This window comes from Lontra canadensis, unplaced genomic scaffold (assembly GCF_010015895.1).
Source record: "Lontra canadensis isolate GAN:19392208 unplaced genomic scaffold, GSC_riverotter_1.0 scaffold160, whole genome shotgun sequence".
NCBI classification, from domain to species: domain Eukaryota; kingdom Metazoa; phylum Chordata; class Mammalia; order Carnivora; family Mustelidae; genus Lontra; species Lontra canadensis.
The window spans coordinates 2,098,579-2,118,836 of NW_022631154.1; the positions used below are offsets into that span (position 1 = coordinate 2,098,579).

A 20,258-nucleotide genomic window follows, 5' to 3' on the forward strand; every position below is an offset into this window, starting at 1 on the left:
TTCAGAGGCTGAGAAAGCTCCCAAGTGAGGTTCTCTGGGCTGAGCCCTTCCACTCAGCAGGGTGGCGACACGATGGGAGGTGAACACTAGGAATTTCTTTCGAGGCGTCCAAGGAACCCCTGAGCTGTGTTCAGAGGTTCCCAGGCTGGGAGTGGAGAAGCAGGAAGCACACACAGGCTGGCGCGGAGTTGTTTACTCTAGTCTGGGGGGCCGGCGGCCTGTGGGCTGCGTCTGCAGCTGCCATGTCCCCCCCCGCCCCCCGGCAGGCCGTCCACAGGCCCCTTCCCACAGCCCGAGCTCTCGCCCTCCGGGTTAGAAGCTTCAGGTGACGCTGCCCACACCCGGCTCTGAGCAGCTGGAGTTCAGTGGTCTGCTTCCTCCTTGGGAGGGCACAGGAGACCCTGTCAACTGCGGTCTGAGTCCACAGCTCCTCAGAAGGGAGTTCGTGGAGCCCCACACTGACCTGACCTTCACATTCTCTTCTGCTTCTTTCTCACTCTCGGGTCAGCGCTGACTGCAGCTTGTCCCTGCTGCCTCCTCTCGCCTGGGCTGCCTGGGCCAGTGTGAGCCCCGCTCCCGGCCTCCTGAGTCCCGCCACCCTCGTCATCCCCTTCATCCCTTACATCCTCCTCCTCCTCCTCCTGGGGCCTCGGTCTTCTCTTCTTGCTTTTCCTGCTCTTCCCCTTACTGTGCGCTCTGCTTGCTGCTTCCCGGGCCCCACGGTCCACAGCAGCCCCCTCCACCACATCCTCTGCGTTCATGTCCCCCTCCTCCGGCCGCCGCCGTCTCTTGTGTCTGCGCCGCAGCTTGGCACACGTGCCACTCTCTGCCTGCTCTGTCCTGGCGCTGGCCTCATCCTCCTGACCTCGGGCCCCTCCATCTGAGACTCCTGTCTCCTCTGTGCGGTGCTGCCTCCTCTTTCTCTTCCTGTGGCGCTCATCAGCTCGTTCCCTGCTCTCCTGCTCTCCGGGTGCACTTGCTCCTGCGGGCCCCCTGTCCGCACTCCCCACCGCCACTCCCTCCTGCTCCTCTGCCACCACTGCTTCTGGCTTCTGTCTTGTCTTCTTCCTGCTTCTCCAGTCCGCCTGGCCTGCATCTCCCCCACAATCTTCTTCTGCACTCCTGGCTGTTGCTATGGCATCTCTCTCTTTCTGCTTTTTCTTTTTCTTTTTTTTGGGGGGCTTGCTCTCAGACTGCAGTTGAGGGGTCCCAGGGTCCTGGCCTTTGAGACGAGCCAGGAACGCCTGCTCCTGGGCCTCCAACCGGGCAAGCTTAGCCTTCATTGTGATCCCGAGACGAGCGGCCCTGAAACAGACGGGGCCCAGCTCAAAGCGAGGTACGGGGTGAACAGGCCTGGTCCTTGCAGGTGCAGGCAACGCTGGTGGGGGGGAGGCGGGGGATCCCTCCCCTGGGGTGAGAAGTGTACAGAAGAGGCCACCCCCCAGGGCTTGTGATGGGGAGGAAAGAAGGGACCCCAAGGAGCTGACCACTACTTACTTGTGTGCCGTGCGCCCTTCACAGGCCTGGAGCAGCATCTCATCGGTCAGACTGCTGCGGGGAGATCAGGAATCACAAACAGCTCGTGCAAAGGCCTGACCTCTCCTGCCCTCCGAAACCTCCCTTCAACACGGAGTCCCTGTTCAGGACCTGGCACTTTCTAGGTGCAGGGGAAGCAAAGATTAGTACGACATAGTTCCACCCGGAGAAGTCCAGTCAGGCCTGAAACTTGGTCCTTTCTCTCCTCGCACACACCCCCAGCACTAAAATGCACTCACATCTTCGGAGGCTTGGGTCCCTGGTTGTCGTCATCACTGTGGCTCTCCAAGTCCTTGTCTGGCTTCTCCCCACTTGATGTCAGTGTGGCCATCTAGAAGGAGCGATCGTGGGGGTGGACAAAGCCCACTCAACGCCACTGCCAACCCCTCTTGCCTCCCGGAAGCCCCCCGACTCAGAACAGGCAGCCACAGGTGCCGACCTGCCAGCCCCCAACACAGCTCCCTGGAGACCCACAGAGAGGGGAGCCACAGCGTACCTCCACCCTGGCAGGAGGTGGGCTGCCGGGGCGGGTGGGCGGTGGAGCCACCAGTGGGCAGAACAAGAAGGGAGGGGGCATGCTCCGGGTCACTGGGTCCTCCTGGTGTCCCCTGATATCATCCCATGGTGCTTCTCACCGCCCTCCCCAACGCCTACCCGCAGTGCTCGTAACTAAGACTGAGACCCTACTCCGGGCCAACAGGCGGGCACAGGAGCCGAACAGGCACGAGACCAGTCGGCCCAGAGGAGCCTACACGGGGGGCGGAGGGTGGGGGAACAGAACACAAGTGTTGCCTGTGCTAGAGGAGGGGTACCGATCCGACTTCAGGGTTTGGGGACATTTCGGGAACTCCGTGAGCTCTCGAAGACCACCACAAGTGGGCAGGTGAAGGGGGAAAGGGAGCAGGGCGCTGCTAAAGGCCGTGAGTGGGACGAGCATGTGCAGAAACCTGCAGGTGGCAGAGGCGGTACCTTCAAAAGAATCCGATCCCGTCCCAAGGGTAGAGGCCTGAGAACGGTGAGAGCAGGACAAGACCGCAGGGCCCGGTGAGCCAGTCCAACACATCGGGACGGTCATCCTCGGTCACGGACGAACCAGAGCCCCAGTACAAGGCGTTAAGAGAACACTCTGGCCGCTGTGGCAGTGAACTGACTGGGATGGCCAGTGAGACTGGGTGGGGGTCTGGGTAGGAGGCTGTCCCAGCAATCCAGCAGGAGAGGACGGCCACAGGGATGGGGAGAAACGGGAAAGGCTCGCTGCAGAACACGGAGAGCCCTAGCACGGAACAGGTGGCCGTGGAATGTGAGAGGGAATGGGGTGGGGTCAGATAACCTGTCGGGTCTCCTCTGGCCTCTAAGTCCTCTGCACTGGACCTCCCCTCCCGCCCTGCTCTGGCAGGTGCCCGTGCCCCACCACCCAGGCCCCATCCCCAGGCCCTTGGGACCTGAAAGTCTAATTCTGGATGCGGGTCTGCTATCTAAGTAAGTGACGTCTGACGATGTTAGGATAGTTGTAGAAGAGCGAAGGAGGGCTAGGCATGTGAAGCAATGTTCAGGCCCTGGGGGAGACCAGGGAAGCAAAAAGGATGGACCTTCTTAACCCAAGCCCCTCGCACCTTCACAAACTTCTGATACAGCATGTTGGGCTTGGGACGACTACAACGGGTGGTCTCCTTAGAGAGATGCCTTAGCCGTACTCCATCCTGTGGGGAGGTATCAGTAAGTGGGGGACGTGGGTGTGCCCTGTACCCCACACGTCCCAGACCTTCACGGTCCACTTGCCCATCGATCAGCACCCCGTACCTGCCCGGTTTCCACAACCAAGCTGGCTGCAGTCTTGTTGAAGAGCTCATTCCACCAGTGGTCTGTGAACTCCTTGGCAGGGTCATGTCCCACCTGCCAGAGAGAGAAATATGAACTCCGAGGACCTGTCCCTGCTCTGTCCCTGGGGTCCCCTTCTCCAGCCACACAGACCTCCCTCAGCCTGCCCAGTCTTACCCCATGAGTGTCCTGCTTCAGTGTCACCTTGAGGGCCTGGGTGATGCCATTCTCCTTCCGGCCCAGGCCTTTGCCTGCAGGACAGTGAGGGACCTGGTTTATTGTGCCGCCTGCCCCAAGCCCTCACAGGCATCAACACGTGCCACTCCTTGTCACAACACACAGTGAGCACTGGGGGACGCCCTCCAGTCCCCCTCCTTCTGGCGCCTCTCCATGCAGTGTCCCTGCCTTTGTCTGAGCCCGAGCCGTCTCTCCCTCGTGATTGTTTCAGGATAGAGGCCATGACCCTTACTCCCCCACAGTCCTCCCAAACACTTCTTTCTCACGACCCGCTGTCACATTTCTTCCACTCATCCCTTTCCTGGAAAAGTCAGATATTTTCTTCTACAATTTCCCTTTAAACTGGCTTTCCCCCCTCCAGCTGAATGGACTACTTATGGATGGCCCAGGAGGAAGCTGCTCCCCTGGGCTCGCGCAGGGAGCGGGGGGATGTGGAGGGGCCCCCCAGGGATGACCTTGCGTCCATCCATGCTTCAGCAGCTGCTTCTCAGCAAACTTCATCCCATGACTCTTGACCTCTGGGGTGACGCTCATGGTGAGACAAGAGTCCCGATTCTCAGTCCCTCACCAGAGAAGACGCCGTCATCACCCCTTCAAGAAAAAAGGAGAAAGGGCCCAAATCATCCATCAGCTCCAGCCTGACTGTTCTCATAAAAATTCTTTTCTGAACTTGGGGCAGAGACAGAGGAAGGAGACCTGGTCTTTGCTGGGGGGGAGGGACTCCCCGTCTGACCACAGAGAGATCATCAGCATTTCCACAAGTCAAGCAGGATTGGTGTAATTAGTAACACCTAAGTTTACAGAGTGCTCATCACATGATTATTTCATTTAATTCTCCCAGTTCAGGAGGCGTTCTGGAACGTTCCATCAGGGAAAATATCATCCCTCCTTTACAAAGAGAAAGCGTGACTCGCTCTGGGTCACATAGCTACTATGTGTAGGAACTCAGCCAGACGGCTGGCCCGTGGAGCCCCGCTCTTTACCGCCACGTGGTGACAGCTCCTGCAACTCACTGCCACACAAAAACAAAGCAATAAGGGATCTTTAACCTGAGTCATGAGAATACCGAACGGAGCCGTATCTCACAGCCATGCTCCAGCACTCACTGTACTCTCAAGTGTGGGGGCTCTGCACCTCTTCCTCGCTGCCGGTCTTCAATCTTGCTGGAACACTCTTTTTGAAACTGTATAGCTTAGGAAGGGTACCCTTGAGGCCCCTGGGTGGTTCAGTGAGTTAAGTCTCTGCCTTCGGCTCGGGTCATGGTCTTGGGGTCCTGGGATCCTCTCTGCTCAGCGGGGAGCCTGTTTCCCTTTCTCTCTCTGCCTGCCTCTCTGCCTACTTGTGGTCTCTGTCAAATAAATAAATAAAATCTTAAAAAAAAAAAAAAAAGAGGAAGGGTGACCTTACTGAGCATTTCATGCATAACAGGTTGATTCCATGTATTGTTGTCGTGTATTATTTAATGCTGATTGTCCTGTGCTTGGCTAATATCTTTAATTTACAAACAAAGAAAACAAAGCCTGGGTCACAGAGCTAGTTAAGAGAGGGGAGCTGGAAAACAAGCTCAGGCTGCCTACCTGCCTCCAACGTGGCCTCTTCCTACCACGCCACAGTTACAAGCAGCATTTCTTTATAGTCGCACAGGTGCTCCTCCATTTGGAGCCGGATAATGGCATTATCCGGCTTATACACTAAATCTGCCTTTGAAATGGTCAGGCTGGCTTATCACACAAGACACACAAAACTTAGGGCCACCACTGCTGACTCACTGAAAGTTAACTTGTATAAAGATAATTTACTATAGGGCGCCTTCGTGGCTCAGTCCGTTAAGCGTCTGCCTTCCGCACAGGTCAGGATACCGGCTCTGGGACTGAAGAGTGGCAAATTCAGGATGACGTACATTTCTGTTCACGTTTCTACTGTGAGAGGCAATTACCCAAAAACCTGATACCTTAAGAGTCCCGACAGAAAAGCAGGGGGTGAAGAAATGGCTCTTGAACTTATAAGGAAAGTAAAATTCGAACACTGGGGCCTTTAAGCCGGCCTCCAAACCCGGCCTCCTCCCGGAAGTCATCTCTGATCCATCAGCTCCCAGATTTTGATAAAAACAACAGTAACATCTGACACTGTTATCTGACACTGACATTGACAGTCTGCTGACCGCTTTACACGGACCGTCTTCTTTCATCCTCCCACCGACCCTACCAGGACGTGTTATTACCCACATTTGCAAACACACAAATCGCAGGGCAGTTTATTCCTTGCCCAAACCCAACAGCTGACAAGTAGAGGATCCAGGATCCCAGAACTGGTGTGAATTACCCCTCGGCCTCTTGGAGCTCTCTGCGCTCCCTGACCTACGGCTGACCGCCGCGGTCACTGGAAACCGCACGCCCCGGATCGGCGTCGGGCTTCGTTCTCCGACCCCGCGCGCTCAAGGCCGGCGTGAACGCGCTCAGCCGGTACGACCCCGGGGCTTGACCGGCCGGCAGCGGTCACTGCGGACAGAAGCTACGAGGCCCCAGGCTGTGCGCCGCAGGGTCGCGAAGGCTGCGAGCGCGCGTCCGGAACCACCTGCTCTCGGGTCACCCCGAGTTTTCTCACGTTAAAGCGGCCGGGGCCACTTTTCGGACCGAGGTTCCACAGGTCCCCCTCCCCGGTCTCTCGTCTCTCCTGCTGCAGCTCCACCCGGTGGGGCTACTGTCCTGCCCCCGCCTTCGCTCCCGAGCCCGGCCTCCGACCGCCACCGTCCGAGGGGCGGCCGCTGCTTACCGTCAGCGCGGGGGCCCCCTCCGCGCGAACACGTGCGCCCTCCGACCTGCGCGCCGCCATCTTCCCGGAAGCTGCGGGCCGGCCCCTCTAGGCCGCCCACACCATAGAGGCGCCCGCCCACACCATAGAGGCGCCCGCCCACACCATAGAGGCGCCCGCCCACACCATAGAGGCGCCCGCCCACACCATAGAGGCGCCGCCGCCCGCGAGGCCGGCTGCGGGGCGTCACTTGCCTGCACGGTTGCCGCAGGAACGCGCCCGTGCGCGCCCGTCTCCGGGGTTCGGCGTGTTCCGCTTCCGGCCAGCCTGCAGCCCGGGGGTGGCGGAGGGGCTGGTCCTGACCCGCCCGCGGGACGCCGAGAACAGTTTTGGCCGCGACGCCGCGCCAGTCCCGCGCCCAGAGACGGGGAAGGAAGCGCGGGGCGCGCAGGGGCGGCCTGAGCGGGGCGTGGGGCGGCGAGCGGGGAGCCCCTCGGGGGCGGCTTGCGGGGGCGAATGCTCAGCCTCCGGGGCAGTCGTCCGGGGTGTCAGTAGGCTCCCCAGGCCCTTGCGGGCACCCTTGCCTGGTTGGAACCGTTGATGCGAAGCTGCGGGAGACGCGGACCCGGAGCGGGGCGGGGGGCGCTGAGCTAGAGGCGGACCCCGATCGCGCGCGGGGCTGGCGGCCTGGCGCTTGCCTGTAGGTGGGAGGCCCCTCGGAGCAAACGTCGCCGACGGCCGAGAGCTCAGCCGGAGCAGCTGCACAGGCGCCGTCCCGCGGGCTGACCCCACGCTCCCGGTCGCGGTGTTCACGGTGGCAGGCGCGCACCTGCGCCAGGAACCGCAGAGAAAAACCAGCATCTCCCGGCGGAGCTTTGTCACGTGGCTCCGTTTATCGCAGTTCATAAAATTTTCCCCGTAAACAACTTTACTTTTAATTTATTTATTGGGGGGAGGGGCAGAGGGAGAAAGAACCCCAAGCAGGCTCCACGCCCAGCGCCTGCAGCCTGGGGTTCCCTCTCAGGACCCAGAGATCGTGACCTGAGCCCAGATGGAGAGTCTGAGGCTTAACCAACTGAGCCGCCAGGCGCCCAGCCCTGCTTGTTGTAAGAATGCTCCCTGGGGACACAGGGACATTAAACGGTGGTGGGTCTTGCTTAGTGGAATTCCTACAGCATCAGGGATGCGGGATGCTTGGAAGGTACTCAGAGGCTGCTCGAGTTGGGGAAGGTCCTGTGAATGGGAGGCACGTGTGAGTCCTTTCCCCTTTCCACCACTGGTCGTGAGACCTTGAACAAGTCACTTAAGAGCACCCTTCCCCTGGTCTGTAAAATTAGAAGACTGGACTAGTTCAGTCATTTTTACAAACTCGGCCTTGTGGTATTGGGGGCTGCTGAGGGAGTTCCACAACCTGACTTCAGTGTCCACCATGTCTCGCTCCATCTCTCTGTCCCCTCCACCTAGCCAATGTCCTGTATCATACTGTGGTCATGGCAAAGGTTTGAAAGCGCTGGAATGAGGCAATCCCAGGGCCTTTCCAGCTCACAGTTTGTGTGTGGCCCACTTTGCAGGCCACGCCACAAACCTCGTGGCCACCGTTGTCTGACTCAGGGTTCCTAGTCTGGCCTAGGGTGGTGAGCAACTTGTTCTGCCTGACTCACTCGTTCCAGAATTATTAAGCATCTTCTGTAGACCAAGGGCTGGTGGTATAAAGGTGTCCAGCCCTTGTCCTGCTGGGCCTCACCACCTTGTGGGGATATAGCAAGTTACCAAGACTTTATGTCACTTAGAGCTCTGGCCGGGTTGGGACACAGTCCTGGGGCCTCAGCGCAGGGTCCCGGGGAGGAGCTTTCTGAAGGAGCCTCCCTTGAGGGTGCAGGCCAGGCCCTGGGGATTGCATGGGATTGCAAGAGAAATGGGCCTCAAGGAGTTGCAAGTTGCATGGGTCTCACACCTCCTCACGAGGTGGGAATAAAGGCCAATAGGACAGAAAACACACACGACTATGTCACGACTATGTACGTGGTCTGATAAGCAGATAACACGATGCATAGAAAATACTGCAGATACACTTAAAAATGGAAAAATTGTTAAGAACCTAAGTATCCCACAAGAGAAGAATGGCTAAATAAATCAGTGTAACCATACAATGGACTAATACTTAGCCACAAAAAAGGATGTCGAAGAAGGACTTTTGATAACTTGGGGGAAATATCTGTGATATAAATAAAGGGAAAGGGGTGCCTGGGTGGCTCAGTGGGTTAAAGCCTCTGCCTTCGGCTCAGGTCATGGTCCCAGGGTCCTGGGATCGAGCCCCACATCAGGCTCTCTGCTCCATGGGGAGCCTGCTTCCTCCTCTCTCTCTGCCCATCTCCTCTGCTTACTTGTACTCCCTGTCAAATAAATAAATAAAAATCTTTTAAAAATAAATAAATAAAGGGAAAAAAGCAGATACGGAATGGTACCGGTATGGTGAGGGCTTATCCGTGTTAAAAATCTATACATAGGGGCGTCTGGTGGCTCAGTGGGTTAAAGCTTCTGCCTTCGGCTCAGGTCATGATCCCAGGGTTCTGGGATCGAGGTCCGCATCGGGCTCCCTGCTCAGCAGGGAGCCTGCTTCTCCCTCTCCCACTCCCCCTGCTTGTGTTCCCTTTCTCGATGTCTCTCTCTCTCTTTGTCAAATAAATAAATAAAATCTTTTTAAAAATAGGAAATTAAAAGACAATAACAGAATGGGAGAAGATATTTGCAAATCCTATGTCTGATAAGGTTCTAATATCCAGAATATATAAAGAACTCTTAAAACTCAACAATAAAAAGACCGCACAATTTAAAAATGGACCGAGGATTTGAAAACACGTTTCTCCAGAGGAGATCTACAAATGGCAAATTCGCTCATGAAAAGATGCCCAACCTTAGTAACCAGGGAAACGCAAATGAAAACCACAGTGGGCTAGCATTTCACACCTACTAGGATAAGTGTAATTTTTAAAAAAGATTTTATTTATTTATTTGACAGAGAGATCACAAGTAGGCAGAGAGGCAGGCAGAGAGAGAGGAGGAAGCAGGCTCCCTGCTTAGCAGAGAGCCTGATGTGGGCCTCGATTCCAGGACCCTGCGCTGAAACCAAGAGTCTGAGCTGAAGGCAGAGGCTTTAACCCACTGAGCCACCCAGACACCCGGATAAGTGTAATTTTTTTAAGAGTAATGACACAGGTTGGAGAAGATGTGGAAAAAATGTGGAAAAATCATGTCTTGCTGGTGGGAATGTGAAATGGAGCAGCTGTCTTGGAAAAGGGGTTGAGAGCTCCTGAGAAAGTTAAACATAGAATTACCATAGGACGCATGATCCCACTCCTGGGTGTGCACCCAAAGAGAACTGAGAACACATGCCTGTACAAACTTGTACATCAATGTTAATAGAAGCATTATTTAAAATACTCAAAAAGTGGAAACAACCCATATGTCTACCAACTGGGATAGATAAAGGAAACACAGCAGACGCACATAATGGAATGTTACTTGCCCATCAAAAGGAGTGGAGCCCTGGGACACGCCAGAACGTGAGAAAACTTGGAAACATGTCAAGTTTAAGAAACCAGAGACCAAGGTCACATACATGCCGGGATAGGCCAATCCACAGGCACAGGGCAGTTTGGGAGGGGGAGGTGGGGGAGTGACTGATCTGGGTGCAGGGCTTCTTTTTGGATTGATGAGTTGTTCTGGAATTAGATAGTGGTGGGGGTTAAATTCATGAATATCCTAAAAATGACTGGATTGTACTTTAAAAAGGTGAATTTTATGGTATGTGAATTATATCTTTAAAAAACGCGTAGGCACACTATGAGGGAAAACCTCTAAGCTGTTATGTGCGGTGATTCCCAGGTGAAGGGATTACAGGTAAGCGTTTCCTCCTCTTCGTACCTTTTTCCTGGGTTTCAAAAAAATTTAAGATCTGGGGCGCCTGGGTGGCTCAGTGGGTTAGGCCGCTGCCTTCGGCTCAGGTCATGATCTCAGGGTCCTGGGATCGATCCCCGCATCGGGCTCTCTGCTCAGCGGGGAGCCTGCTTCTCTCTCTCTCTCTCTCTCTCTGCCTGCCTCTCTACTTGTGATCTCTCTGTCAAATAAATAAATAAAATCTTTAAAAAAAATTTAAGATCTACTTATTTACTAGAGAGAGAGAGAGCACGAGCTGGAGGGGCAGAGGGAGAGGGAGTCTCACGCCGACTCCGCACTGGGCGGGGAGCCCTAAGCGGGCTCGGTCCCGGGACCCTGCGCTGAAACCAAGTGTCAGATGCTTAGCGGATGAGCCACCGGATGCCCTCATTCTCCTGCAGTTAGCGGATACTGTTTTGTCCGGAAAAAGGGTAAAACAGCAAATGGGTCCAACTCAGAGTTAGTGCTGAGGGACTGGGGTGGAGCAGAGGAGAAGCGTGATCCGAGCGGAGGCGCGGGAGGAAGCGGCGCCCGGGCCCCGCGCCCGCCCCCGCCCCCCGCGCCCGCCCCCGTCCCCGCCCCTCCGAGCCCCCCGCGGCCCCGCGCGCCGCCGGCTCCCCGCGCCCCCTGCCGGCCCTCGGGTGCAGTGCGCGTCCCCGCGGCCGTCAAGGCTCGGAACGTCGCGCGCGCCGGGTTCTGGAGTGTTGGGAAGGACAGACAACAAAACGTTTACTCTGTGCGGTGGGACTGAGGGAGATTTTCACTTTCTAGTGTTTTTATGTTTGTTAAATTGTCTACAATTAAGTATATTAAATAAATTATTATGTATAAAATTAAACATATTAAATAAATGTATATACTATTACAGACATCTTCCTGCAATTAGGCTTAAAAGAAACAATACAGGGCACCTGGGTGGCTCAGTGGGTTAAAGCCTCTGCCTTCGGCTCAGGTCATGATCCCAGACTCCTGGGATCGAGCCCCGCATGGGGCTCTCTGCTCAGCAGGGAGCCTGCTTCGCCCTCTTTCTCTTTCTCTCTCTCTCTGCCTACTTGTGATCTCTGTCAAATAAATAAATAAAATCTTAAAAAAAAAAAGAAAAAAAACCAATACAAGTTGACTTCGAGTTGAAAAAAATTCATTTTGGCTTCATTTCTACATTTCCATCTCTAGATTCCTGGAATTTACTTGGTGTAGGGGAAAGGTAACGGATCATTTTTTGCTTTTGTTTTTGGGTCCCCTCCCAGGATGTCCAGCAAGTTGTCCCAAACCTCCGGCGCGGCCCTGCCCCCCCCCCCCGCCCCCCCGGGCCTGCCGCGCAGGCGCAGAAGGGAACGGGCGACGGCGCGTCAGGTGCTCCCGGAGCAGAGGCTCGGCCCGTCTTACCAGGCGGGAAGAGCAAAGCAGGACCAGCTTGTAGGATACCGTCTCAGCGGCACTGGAAAAGAACAAGGGGCGCCTGGCTGGCTCAGTCCAGCAAAGGATTCTTCATTTCAGCTCAGGTCACGATCTTAGGGTGCCTAAGTGCCCCCTGCCCCCCCATCATACCCTCAGAATAGAGATGGTTGATAAAGCTGAATGTTGGCCCGCTTGGGATGAGGACGAGGTGACCCCCCCCATTCCAGTCCTCTGAGACTTTGCAGGTGGGAGGAAGCTGCCCGCACAACCAGCCAATGCCTCCCTCTGGACCTGTGCAGCTCCGGTTTCGAGGTCCTGCTCAGTCCCGGGGTGGGCATGCTGACACCCACTGCTCAGGAGCCTCAAGTAAAGGGGCTGGAGGGAAGGCCAGGACACGGAGCTCTGTCCAGGACCTCCAGGCAGGGTGGGGCCCCCCGAAATGAGGCACAGTCTTCTGCCAAGGCTCCATGGGGCATCTGAAGCACAGGGGTGAGTCCTCATGCTCAGCACAGAGACGGGACTAGAAGGAGTGAGAGGGAGGGGTCCAGGGGGGAAACATGATTTTCCTAAAGGCTGACGTCCTCCCCTCACCCCCTCATCGTCCTGCAGTGATGCTGGAATCCAGCCCCACAGGGCACCCCAGCCCAGGCCAGAAATAAGCGTGGCCTAGGGCTTGCAGGGAAGAGAAGGCGAGGACCTCTCCCTCGGGGAGGCAGGGAGGTGGCCGTGTGTGAACTTCACAAGAAGGAGAGAGGCCCCTTCCAGTCACCCCCACCCTCTCCCTCAACCCCCTAAAGGGCCATCTTACCAACATTCCCCACCCCCCATGCAGCGGTCTCAAGAGGAAACGGGGAACAGCTTGCCACCAGCGGGGATCAAGAAGGTTGACCAGCTGACCCTGCCTGGTGGCTGGAGGCCGAGTCTGGGCGTTAGAGGAAGAGAAGTCAGGACTCCGCACTTGTGCCCAGCCCAGCTGGGAGCAGCAGTGGCAAGGCCCTCCCCTCAGAAAGGCAAGCCCAGCAGCTACCCCCCTGCTGAGCTGAGCCTTGGGGGAACCGGGAATGTATCCTGTTTGCCACACATTCATTCCTGGTCCCCGTCTGTTCCTTCCCCACCCCATCCGCAAAGGGTTCTTTCTGCCTCTGTGGGATAATGCTAGGCCCACGCCCCGTCTGCACTCAGTCTTTCATGGGCTCACATACCTGAGACTTCCAAACCCTAGTTCAGAAGCGATCTGGGGAGAACAGAGGGTGGGGGTGAGCCCAGGGCAGAGGCTGGCCTGGGGGGGGCCCCTCTCTGCGGGAGGCTGTTTGTCTGAGTTGGGTGGAGGCCAGTCAGATGCGCGGGATCAGGGCGTCCTGGCCCCGAAACAGGGGCTGTTTGTCTTCTCTCCTCTGGGGGGGTAGGGGAGGGCCCAGGGACAGTGCTGGAAGAGGGGGAAGAGAGTCCGTCAATCCCCAGAGGAGCTCGAGCTGGTGAGGTGGGCCCCCTGTTAGGAGATGCGGCCCCTGCAGAAAACCCTGCAGCTCTGGGACTGGGAGAATCCGGGAGAGGCGCCGAAGAGGGATGAGTGGGAACGGCAGCAAGTTCCAGGCTTGACTCCACAGCTGCCTTCCGTGTGGGCTTGTTCCCTCCCACCCGCTCCTCCTCTTTGTCAGGTGCCTGAAGAAGCCAGGTGTCCTCAGGTCCCCTCCGGTTCCAAAAGCACACGATCTACTGACCCGGGATTGCTGGGCGGGGAGAGAAGAAGGCAAGAGGAGACTGGAAGCTAGAACCTTTTCCACAAGGTTATTCCCAGCCCTCTGCACTGACGGCAAAAGAAACATGCTTATTCTGGGTGTTGAAATGTTCTACAGAAGGGGCTCCTGGGGGACTCAGCCAGTTAAGCGTCTGACTCTTGGTTTCAGCTCAGGTCCTGATCTCGTGCGGGGCTCCGTGCTCAACAGGACTGGATCCCAGGACTCCTGGCATCATGACCTGAGCCGAAGGCAGATGGTTCACCGACTGAGCCACCCGGGGTGACCAATAAAAAAATCTTTAGAAATATTCCATATGTTGATCTCGGGGGTTACTTCCATGGTGTGTACGCGTGTAAATATTACTGAGCTATCCGTGTAAGATCTGTGCCCCCGTATGTAAATTGTGCCTCGACAGAAAGGTCTGAACACTGAGTGTGAACTCCGTGGGAGCTTAGACTCCAGGGCAGACTGGAGACTGTGTTCCCACTCAGGGAGGTTAAGGACCTCCTTTCTCTTAAGAATTTACACTAAGAGGAGGCGGGACAAATAAGCTGACCTCTCTTCTGGAGAGCTTTTCAAAGTCCTTCTCAGAAATGCCCATTTTTCCTCCCAGGCACCGAAACCCCTCCTTGTTGTCAACCTGCCCTCTCTCCCACTGCGGTTCCAACCACGTGCTCTGTCCTCCGCGGAGCCCCGCCATCCCCGGCCTCACACCAGATCCCTCCCGAGGTTTGAAGCTTGGGGACAGAAGGGACCCATTTCAACCTCCTCACCAACAGTGCCCCCACCCCGTCTCCTTTCCCTGGGGATGTCCATCCTGCTGGGATCCTGCTCCAACCCGGGCCCCTTTTCCGGTGGTGAGTGCCAGCCGGTCCTGCATCCCACATCCCCAGCTGCTGGCATTTTGTTGCCGTTGCCTGCAGGATGAAGAAAGGGCCCCTGTTATCCAACAATAGGGAGAAAGACAGAGACAATGGGAAATTGTGCTTCCGATGGGGTGGGGCCAGAGAAGGAAAAGACAGACGGACAGACAGGGGGCTGGACAGAAGGGGCTGGGATTTCTAGAAGCCGCTGGAGGTCCGCTGGAAGTCTGGTTCCCAACTTGAGAGCCTCTCCCCGCAGGCGATGCGCACCCAGGTTCCGGAGGACAGAGGTGAGGGCTCTGTGGGATGAGGGGCAGGGCTGCTGCTTCAACAGGCCCATGTGGAAACACAGAGACGGCGGGATCTTGACCATGGTCTGTGAGCTCATCCAGAGTTCATCCTCACACACAGCGGCCCAACGTCTTCATACCCACCAGTCCATCTGCTCCTTCTCCGGGCGGAGAGCATCTAGAAGAAACGAGGCACCCCACCCTCCACATTCCTCCAGGTAATTCTTCCTGGATGCCTCCTTCATTCCAACCCCTCTGGGGGTCCCCAGCCCCGATCCCAAGCCCCACATCTTCCCCAGGCCCAGGACAGTGAGCTGTGCAGAGAAAGTGCCAGGTCACAGTCTGGACACCGGTCACCTAGCCTAGCTTAGTGGACTGGCAGATGGACAAGTTCTCGGCACCTTAGCTGCTCCTGGGAGCTCAGGGCAGAAGCACAAGGAGCAGCCCTGCTGATCAGGTGCCCAAGTCCCGGGGTTCGAAGGTGCCTGGACCTGCCAGGGGTCCTGCAACCCCTTCCCTGGAACGTCTTCCTGGAGCAGGACAAAAAGCAGCCAGTCCCTGCCTCTCCCATCTCTGTGAAGAGACCGGCTTCTAACAGGTAGGCACTGAGGGCTGTTGGTTCTTGAATTCTCTGCAAGGGCTACAAAGAGGGTATGTGTGTGCCTGCTTAGAAACACACGAATACAGACGAGCGGTTAAGGAGGAGCTTGAGCCTGACGTCAAAACCAGCTTCAAACGCCAGCCCGCCATGCTCTTCCTGGCTGTGTGACCTCACTGCTCCCTACAATGTGTGCACGGTTGAACAGGTGTAAGAGGGGACCTGTAATCATTCCCCCTAAATACAGGATACACGGGGCAAGTGCTGGGGCGGTCTCACACAGGTCTCCTGTGGGTTCCCAGCCCAGGTACTTCCCCTCCAGGCCCCGGGAAGCCCTCTGCACGCAGCCCCCAATTCTCCCTCGGCAAGCGCAAGTGGGGCCGGGCCTTCATTTGAAGGAGGAGGGGCTCAGCCCCCTGGCTTCCGGCTCTCCTTCCAGAATGCTTAGCGGGGACTCATTCATTAACTAGCACACACATTGGGGCGCCTGGGTGGCTCAGTGGGTTAAGCCGCTGCCTTCGGCTCAGGTCATGATCTCAGGGTCCTGGGATGGAGCCCCTCATGGGGCTCTCAGCTCAGCAGGGAGCCTGCTTCCTCCTCTCTCTGCCTGCTTCTCTGCCTGCTTGTGATCTCTCTCTGTCAAATAAATAAATAAATAATCTTAAAAAAAAAAAAACAAGCACACACATTTATTTAGCACCTACTGTGTGCCAGAAACTGTCCTGGGTGCTGCAGATAATGGCTAACGCAAACATGGAACTTACTACATACTGGACACGATTTTAAGAATTCTAGCATGTTCCTTTGATGAGATAGATGGGGACTGCTATCGGCATGTTTACTGCTGAGGACACCGAGGCAGAGAGAAGTAAATAACTCGTTCGAAGTCATGCAATTAGCACTTGGAGGAATAGGGGTTAGAAAACGAGTACAGGCAGGCTAAGGGTGTCCTCAGTCCAATTTTTTTTTTTTTAAATGGCCAAGTTGGGCGCCTGGGTGGCTCAGTGGGTTAAGCCGCTGCCTTCGGCTCAGGTCATGATCTCAGGGTCCTGGGATCGAGTCCCACATCGGGCTCTCTGCTCAGCAGGGAGCCTGCTTCCCTCTCTCTCTCTCTCTCTCTCTGCCTGCCTCTCTGTCTACTTGTGATATCTCTCTGTCGAATAAATAAATAAAATCTTTTAAAAAAATAAAAATGGCCAAGTTGATAAAGGACAGATAACAATAAGGGGAAAAAATCAGGGCACCTGGCTGGCCGTCCATAAAGCCTGCGACTCTTGATTTCAGGGTCATGAATTCGAGCCCCACACTGGGCAAGGAGCCTACTTAATAAAATAAAGAAAAGAAAAAGAAGGGGGGAAATCTACTACTGAAATAGCTGTTTTTGGAATTAGTGCTATAGCTTTTTAACCACTGGAAACCTCCCTGATACAACCCACACGTGCACAGGTATCACTTTGAAACCCACACTGCTAGCTCAGTCGCTAATAAAAGCACTTCCAAGAATGAGGGCCAGACCGGTGAAGGCGGGGGGCAGGAGAGCAGGTCACAGCGCACTACAGTGTGGCCAGCGAGGGAAGAGGAAGGGTTTCCCAGAAGAGGTGAGGCCCACAGTGACGCCCAGGAGAAGGAAGTGAGAGCGAATTCAGACTCTCTTGGAGCCAGAAGTCCAAGGTGTCTGGAACACAGTGCTGAGGGCACGGGAGGTAGGAGGCGATGTGGAAGGCACAGGGAGAGGCGGGATCCCAGAGGGCCCTGGTAGCCGAGGTTAGGAGCCCAAACCTTGTCCCTAGGGCAAAAAGAGCCACTGTGTTAAGCAGGAGAGTGACAAGATCACGTTTGGGCTGGCTCTGTTGGAGGACGGTGCTGGGAGAGGAGAGAGACTGCAGCGGCCATCTGGGTGGCCAGACTCAGGAACTAGCACCTGGGAAGGGGAAGGGCAGGGAGGCCGTGGAGGCCTGGGGGAAGGGAGTTTGCCACTGTCCCTTCCCCCATCACCTTCCTTTTGCCCCCTTCAGCCCCCTGCTCTGTCCCCATGCTTTCCAGCTGGACAGTCCCCTCTGAGGGATCCCTGATGGATGGGATCATCCATCTCCAACCCTGCTCCCTCCTCCTATTCCTAGTCCCAAGAAATGTTTGTTTGTGTTCTTTGTGCCCTACAGACAGCGCTGGGCTGACGTGCCATCATGCCAGGTCTGCTCAGTCTCCCAACACTTTGCCACTTCCTTCTCCCTTGGGTCTTCACCATCCTCCACAAAGCCCTGGGGGATGCAGGTAAGACCTCAGCCCTGCCCAGAATTTGGGGACCGGTGGGGGAGAGGCTTCAGGTGTAGGGAAAGTGGATGAGGCAGCTGTTGGAGGTGCCCAGGGAGGGCCATCTCTAAGTGTGGAATGGAGGAGAGGGTTGGAGGAGTCTGGGGTCTAGGGTCTGGATGGGCACTTGCGGTGGGGGTCAAAGAGTTCTTGCCACTGTGGCCCCCTCTGCTCAGCACCCCACCCTGGTCCCCACTACCTCCTGCCCCCCATCCACGAGGTCATTCACTCTCATCGTGGGGCCACGGCCACGCTGCCCTGCGTCCTGGGCACCCCGCCTCCCAGCTACAAGGTCCGCTGGAGCAAAGTGGAGCCCGGGGAGCTCCGGGAAACGCTGATCCTCATCACCAACGGCCTGCACGCCCGGGGCTACGGGCCCCTGGGGGGGCGTGCCAGGATGCGGAGGGGGCACCGGCTGGACGCCTCCCTAGTCATCGAGGGCGTGCGCCTGGAGGACGAGGGCAGGTACCGCTGTGAACTCATCAACGGCATCGAGGACGAGAGCGTGGCGCTGACGCTGCGCCTGGAGGGTGAGGCCCTTGGGTTCCCCACCCCCTCCTCTTCTGCTGGGCTGTGGCCGCCCCAACTCGGGTCTCCCAGGACTCCCCCTGCCCGCCGCCGGGGTCCCCCAGCCATCTCTCCCGTCCGCCGGCCCCCTCCAGGCTGTCCGCCTCTCCCCGCAGGAGTGGTGTTTCCGTACCAGCCCAGCCGGGGCCGGTACCAGTTTAATTACTACGAGGCGAAACAAGCGTGCGAGGAGCAGGACGGGCGTCTGGCCACCTACGCCCAGCTGTACCAGGGTGAGCGGCCGAGCCGGGCACCGCCCAGGCCTCTCCGGGATGTGCCCGGCCTCGCGGGGGCGAGTTCTGGTCCGGCTTCTGCTGGGACCCCTCTAACCCCCGACCCCGTCTCCCCCTGCCCGCCAGCGTGGACCGAGGGCCTGGACTGGTGCAATGCGGGCTGGCTGCTCGAGGGCTCGGTGCGCTATCCGGTGCTCACGGCGCGCGCCCCGTGCGGCGGCCGGGGGCGGCCGGGGATCCGCAGCTACGGGCCCCGAGACCGGAAGCGCGACCGCTACGACGCCTTCTGCTTCACTTCGGTGACTGCAGGTGAGGGCGCGGGGAGGCAGGCGGGCGGCGGGGCGGGGATGAGAGCCCGCGCCCGCGGCTCGGAAGGGGTCGTGGGGACCGTCTGGAGAAGCCCGCGCGGAGCGAGATGCGCGCGGCCTGAGGGGACCCGACTCGCCGTCGAGACCGCGCGTGGTGCCCCCCGTCCGCGCGCCCGCCAGGCTCCCCCCGCCCCCCGCACGCCTGCCGCGGGTGGTGACGCGCCCCGCTCCGCAGGCCACGTGTTCTTCGTGCCCGGGCGGCTGACGCTGTCCGAAGCGCACGCGGCGTGCCGGCGACGCGGGGCCACGGTGGCCAAGGTCGGGCACCTCTACGCCGCCTGGAAGTTCTCGGGGCTGGACCAGTGCGACGGCGGCTGGCTGGCGGACGGCAGCGTGCGCTTCCCCATCACGTCGCCGCGGCCGCGCTGCGGGGGCCTCCCCGACCCTGGCGTGCGCAGCTTTGGCTTCCCGCGAGCCCAGCAGGCGGCCTTCGGGACCTACTGCTACTCGGAGTAGGGCCGCCGCGGCCCGGGCGCGAGACCTCCCGCCGCCCCCGTTCCGCAGCCCGCCACGGCCGGGGGCCGGGGTCCCGCCGGGCCGGGCGTGGTGGAAGAGGTGGGAGCGCCCGGCGGGACCTCGGACGCGCGGATCCCGCGGAGCCGGCGGCCTTTCGAGCGCTCCCGCGGCCGCTGCTGGGGGCAGGCGGGCGCCCGGGGCGTTAAGCGACGGCTGTGTCCCCCAGCCCAGCAACCTGAGGACTTCTCGCGTCGAGGCGTGGGGCGGGGGCGGCCTGGGGCCCAGCCGGCCGACCTCGCGCCAAGAGACACGGCAGGAGGTGGGGCTCCTGCCTGTGCGGGCGAGCCTGCGGGACCGCGCGGGTTGCGGGGCGGGGACCCCACCGGCGGAGGGGGGACTGCAGGCGCGGCCGCTGGAGAACGCGGGTGCTATTGCGCCGAGCCCCACGCTGGGCGCCCAGCGCCCGCCGAGACCGTGCGGCGGAACTCCCGCCGCGCGCCGCCCCCGCAGGCCTGCGGGCGGCGGAACCAACCTCGACGGCCCGCGAGGCCCCCGCCGGTCTCCCGCCCCGTGCAGGAAAAGCAAACCACCGCTCAGCTGACGGGAAGCGGGCCCTGCGCGGGGTGGGGTCGGGGGTGGGGGGCGGAGGCAGCCGGGCCACCCAGCCCAGCCCGGCGCCGGCACCCGACGACACTGGCGCCCCCGCGGGCCGCGCGGAACTGGACCGGGAGCACCAGCATCAGGCCGGGCGCTGCAGAGACAAGCGCGGACGCCGTTACGTTTCTTCTTCACGATGCGTGTTGTTTTCGTGCATCCCTTCGTTTATCCGTGTTCCTGTTCCAGCGGTGCCAGTCCACTGCGGCCAGCTGCGCTCGCGAAGGGCTCCCGCAGCCCCGGGCACGGACCTCCCAAAGCCGCGGGCTGCAGGTCCAGGCGGGCTCTTGCGGTGGTCGCCAAAGAGAATCCATCCCGTGGGGTTTCGCGTAACCGGACGACGGGCTTCTTCAGAGACCCTCGGCCCGGGATACGAGTGTCGGCCCCCGGGTCGGCCCTGAGGGCCACTGAGACAGGGCCACGTGCCGCACACACCGGTACTGTAGCAGTCGGCGGTGACTGTGGGGACGGTAGCGGTAACAACACCCACAGTGACTACGGCCC

The 20,258-nt window shown here is 58.5% G+C and overlaps 2 protein-coding genes across 4 annotated transcripts; one reads left to right on the top strand and one right to left on the bottom strand.

The window, feature by feature from the left end:
* Window positions 1–470: 470 nt before the first annotated feature.
* On the bottom strand, window positions 471–6,482 carry GPATCH4 (G-patch domain containing 4). Its single transcript, XM_032845130.1, has 8 exons — window positions 6,364–6,482; window positions 4,047–4,182; window positions 3,532–3,605; window positions 3,337–3,429; window positions 3,150–3,236; window positions 1,776–1,867; window positions 1,498–1,548; window positions 471–1,305 (listed from the first exon to the last, which is right to left on the bottom strand). The coding sequence occupies exons 2-8, from the start codon at window positions 4,123–4,125 to the stop codon at window positions 471–473; spliced, it is 1,311 nt and encodes a 436-aa protein (XP_032701021.1). The 5' UTR covers window positions 4,126–4,182; window positions 6,364–6,482.
* A 7,962-nt stretch (window positions 6,483–14,444) lies between these two features.
* On the top strand, window positions 14,445–19,150 carry HAPLN2 (hyaluronan and proteoglycan link protein 2). 3 transcript variants are annotated; one of them, XM_032845170.1, is made up of 8 exons: window positions 14,445–14,568; window positions 14,690–14,786; window positions 14,868–15,166; window positions 17,326–17,437; window positions 17,653–18,006; window positions 18,160–18,276; window positions 18,403–18,585; window positions 18,820–19,150. In XM_032845170.1, the coding sequence occupies exons 4-8, from the start codon at window positions 17,350–17,352 to the stop codon at window positions 19,098–19,100; spliced, it is 1,023 nt and encodes a 340-aa protein (XP_032701061.1). In that variant the 5' UTR covers window positions 14,445–14,568; window positions 14,690–14,786; window positions 14,868–15,166; window positions 17,326–17,349; the 3' UTR covers window positions 19,101–19,150. The 3 variants fall into 3 exon arrangements, with proteins under 3 accessions (XP_032701061.1, XP_032701060.1, XP_032701062.1); XM_032845169.1 differs by having other exon boundaries at window positions 15,108–15,166; XM_032845171.1 differs by lacking the exon at window positions 14,868–15,166.
* The last annotated feature ends 1,108 nt before the right edge of the window (window positions 19,151–20,258 follow it).

Coding starts and splice junctions, on each gene's coding strand:
- HAPLN2 (XM_032845170.1), top strand. CDS start 17,350: ATGCCAGGTCTGCTCAGTCTCCCAACACTTTGCCACTTCCTTCTCCCT. Junction 17,438..17,652: donor CAAAGCCCTGGGGGATGCAG/GTAAGACCTCAG, acceptor CCCTCTGCTCAG/CACCCCACCCTGGTCCCCAC. Junction 18,277..18,402: donor CTACGCCCAGCTGTACCAGG/GTGAGCGGCCGA, acceptor CCTGCCCGCCAG/CGTGGACCGAGGGCCTGGAC.
- GPATCH4 (XM_032845130.1), bottom strand. CDS start 4,125: ATGAGCGTCACCCCAGAGGTCAAGAGTCATGGGATGAAGTTTGCTGAG. Junction 3,430..3,531: donor TGAAGCAGGACACTCATGGG/GTAAGACTGGGC, acceptor TCTCTCTGGCAG/GTGGGACATGACCCTGCCAA. Junction 1,549..1,775: donor GGACCCAAGCCTCCGAAGAT/GTGAGTGCATTT, acceptor TCCCCGCAGCAG/TCTGACCGATGAGATGCTGC.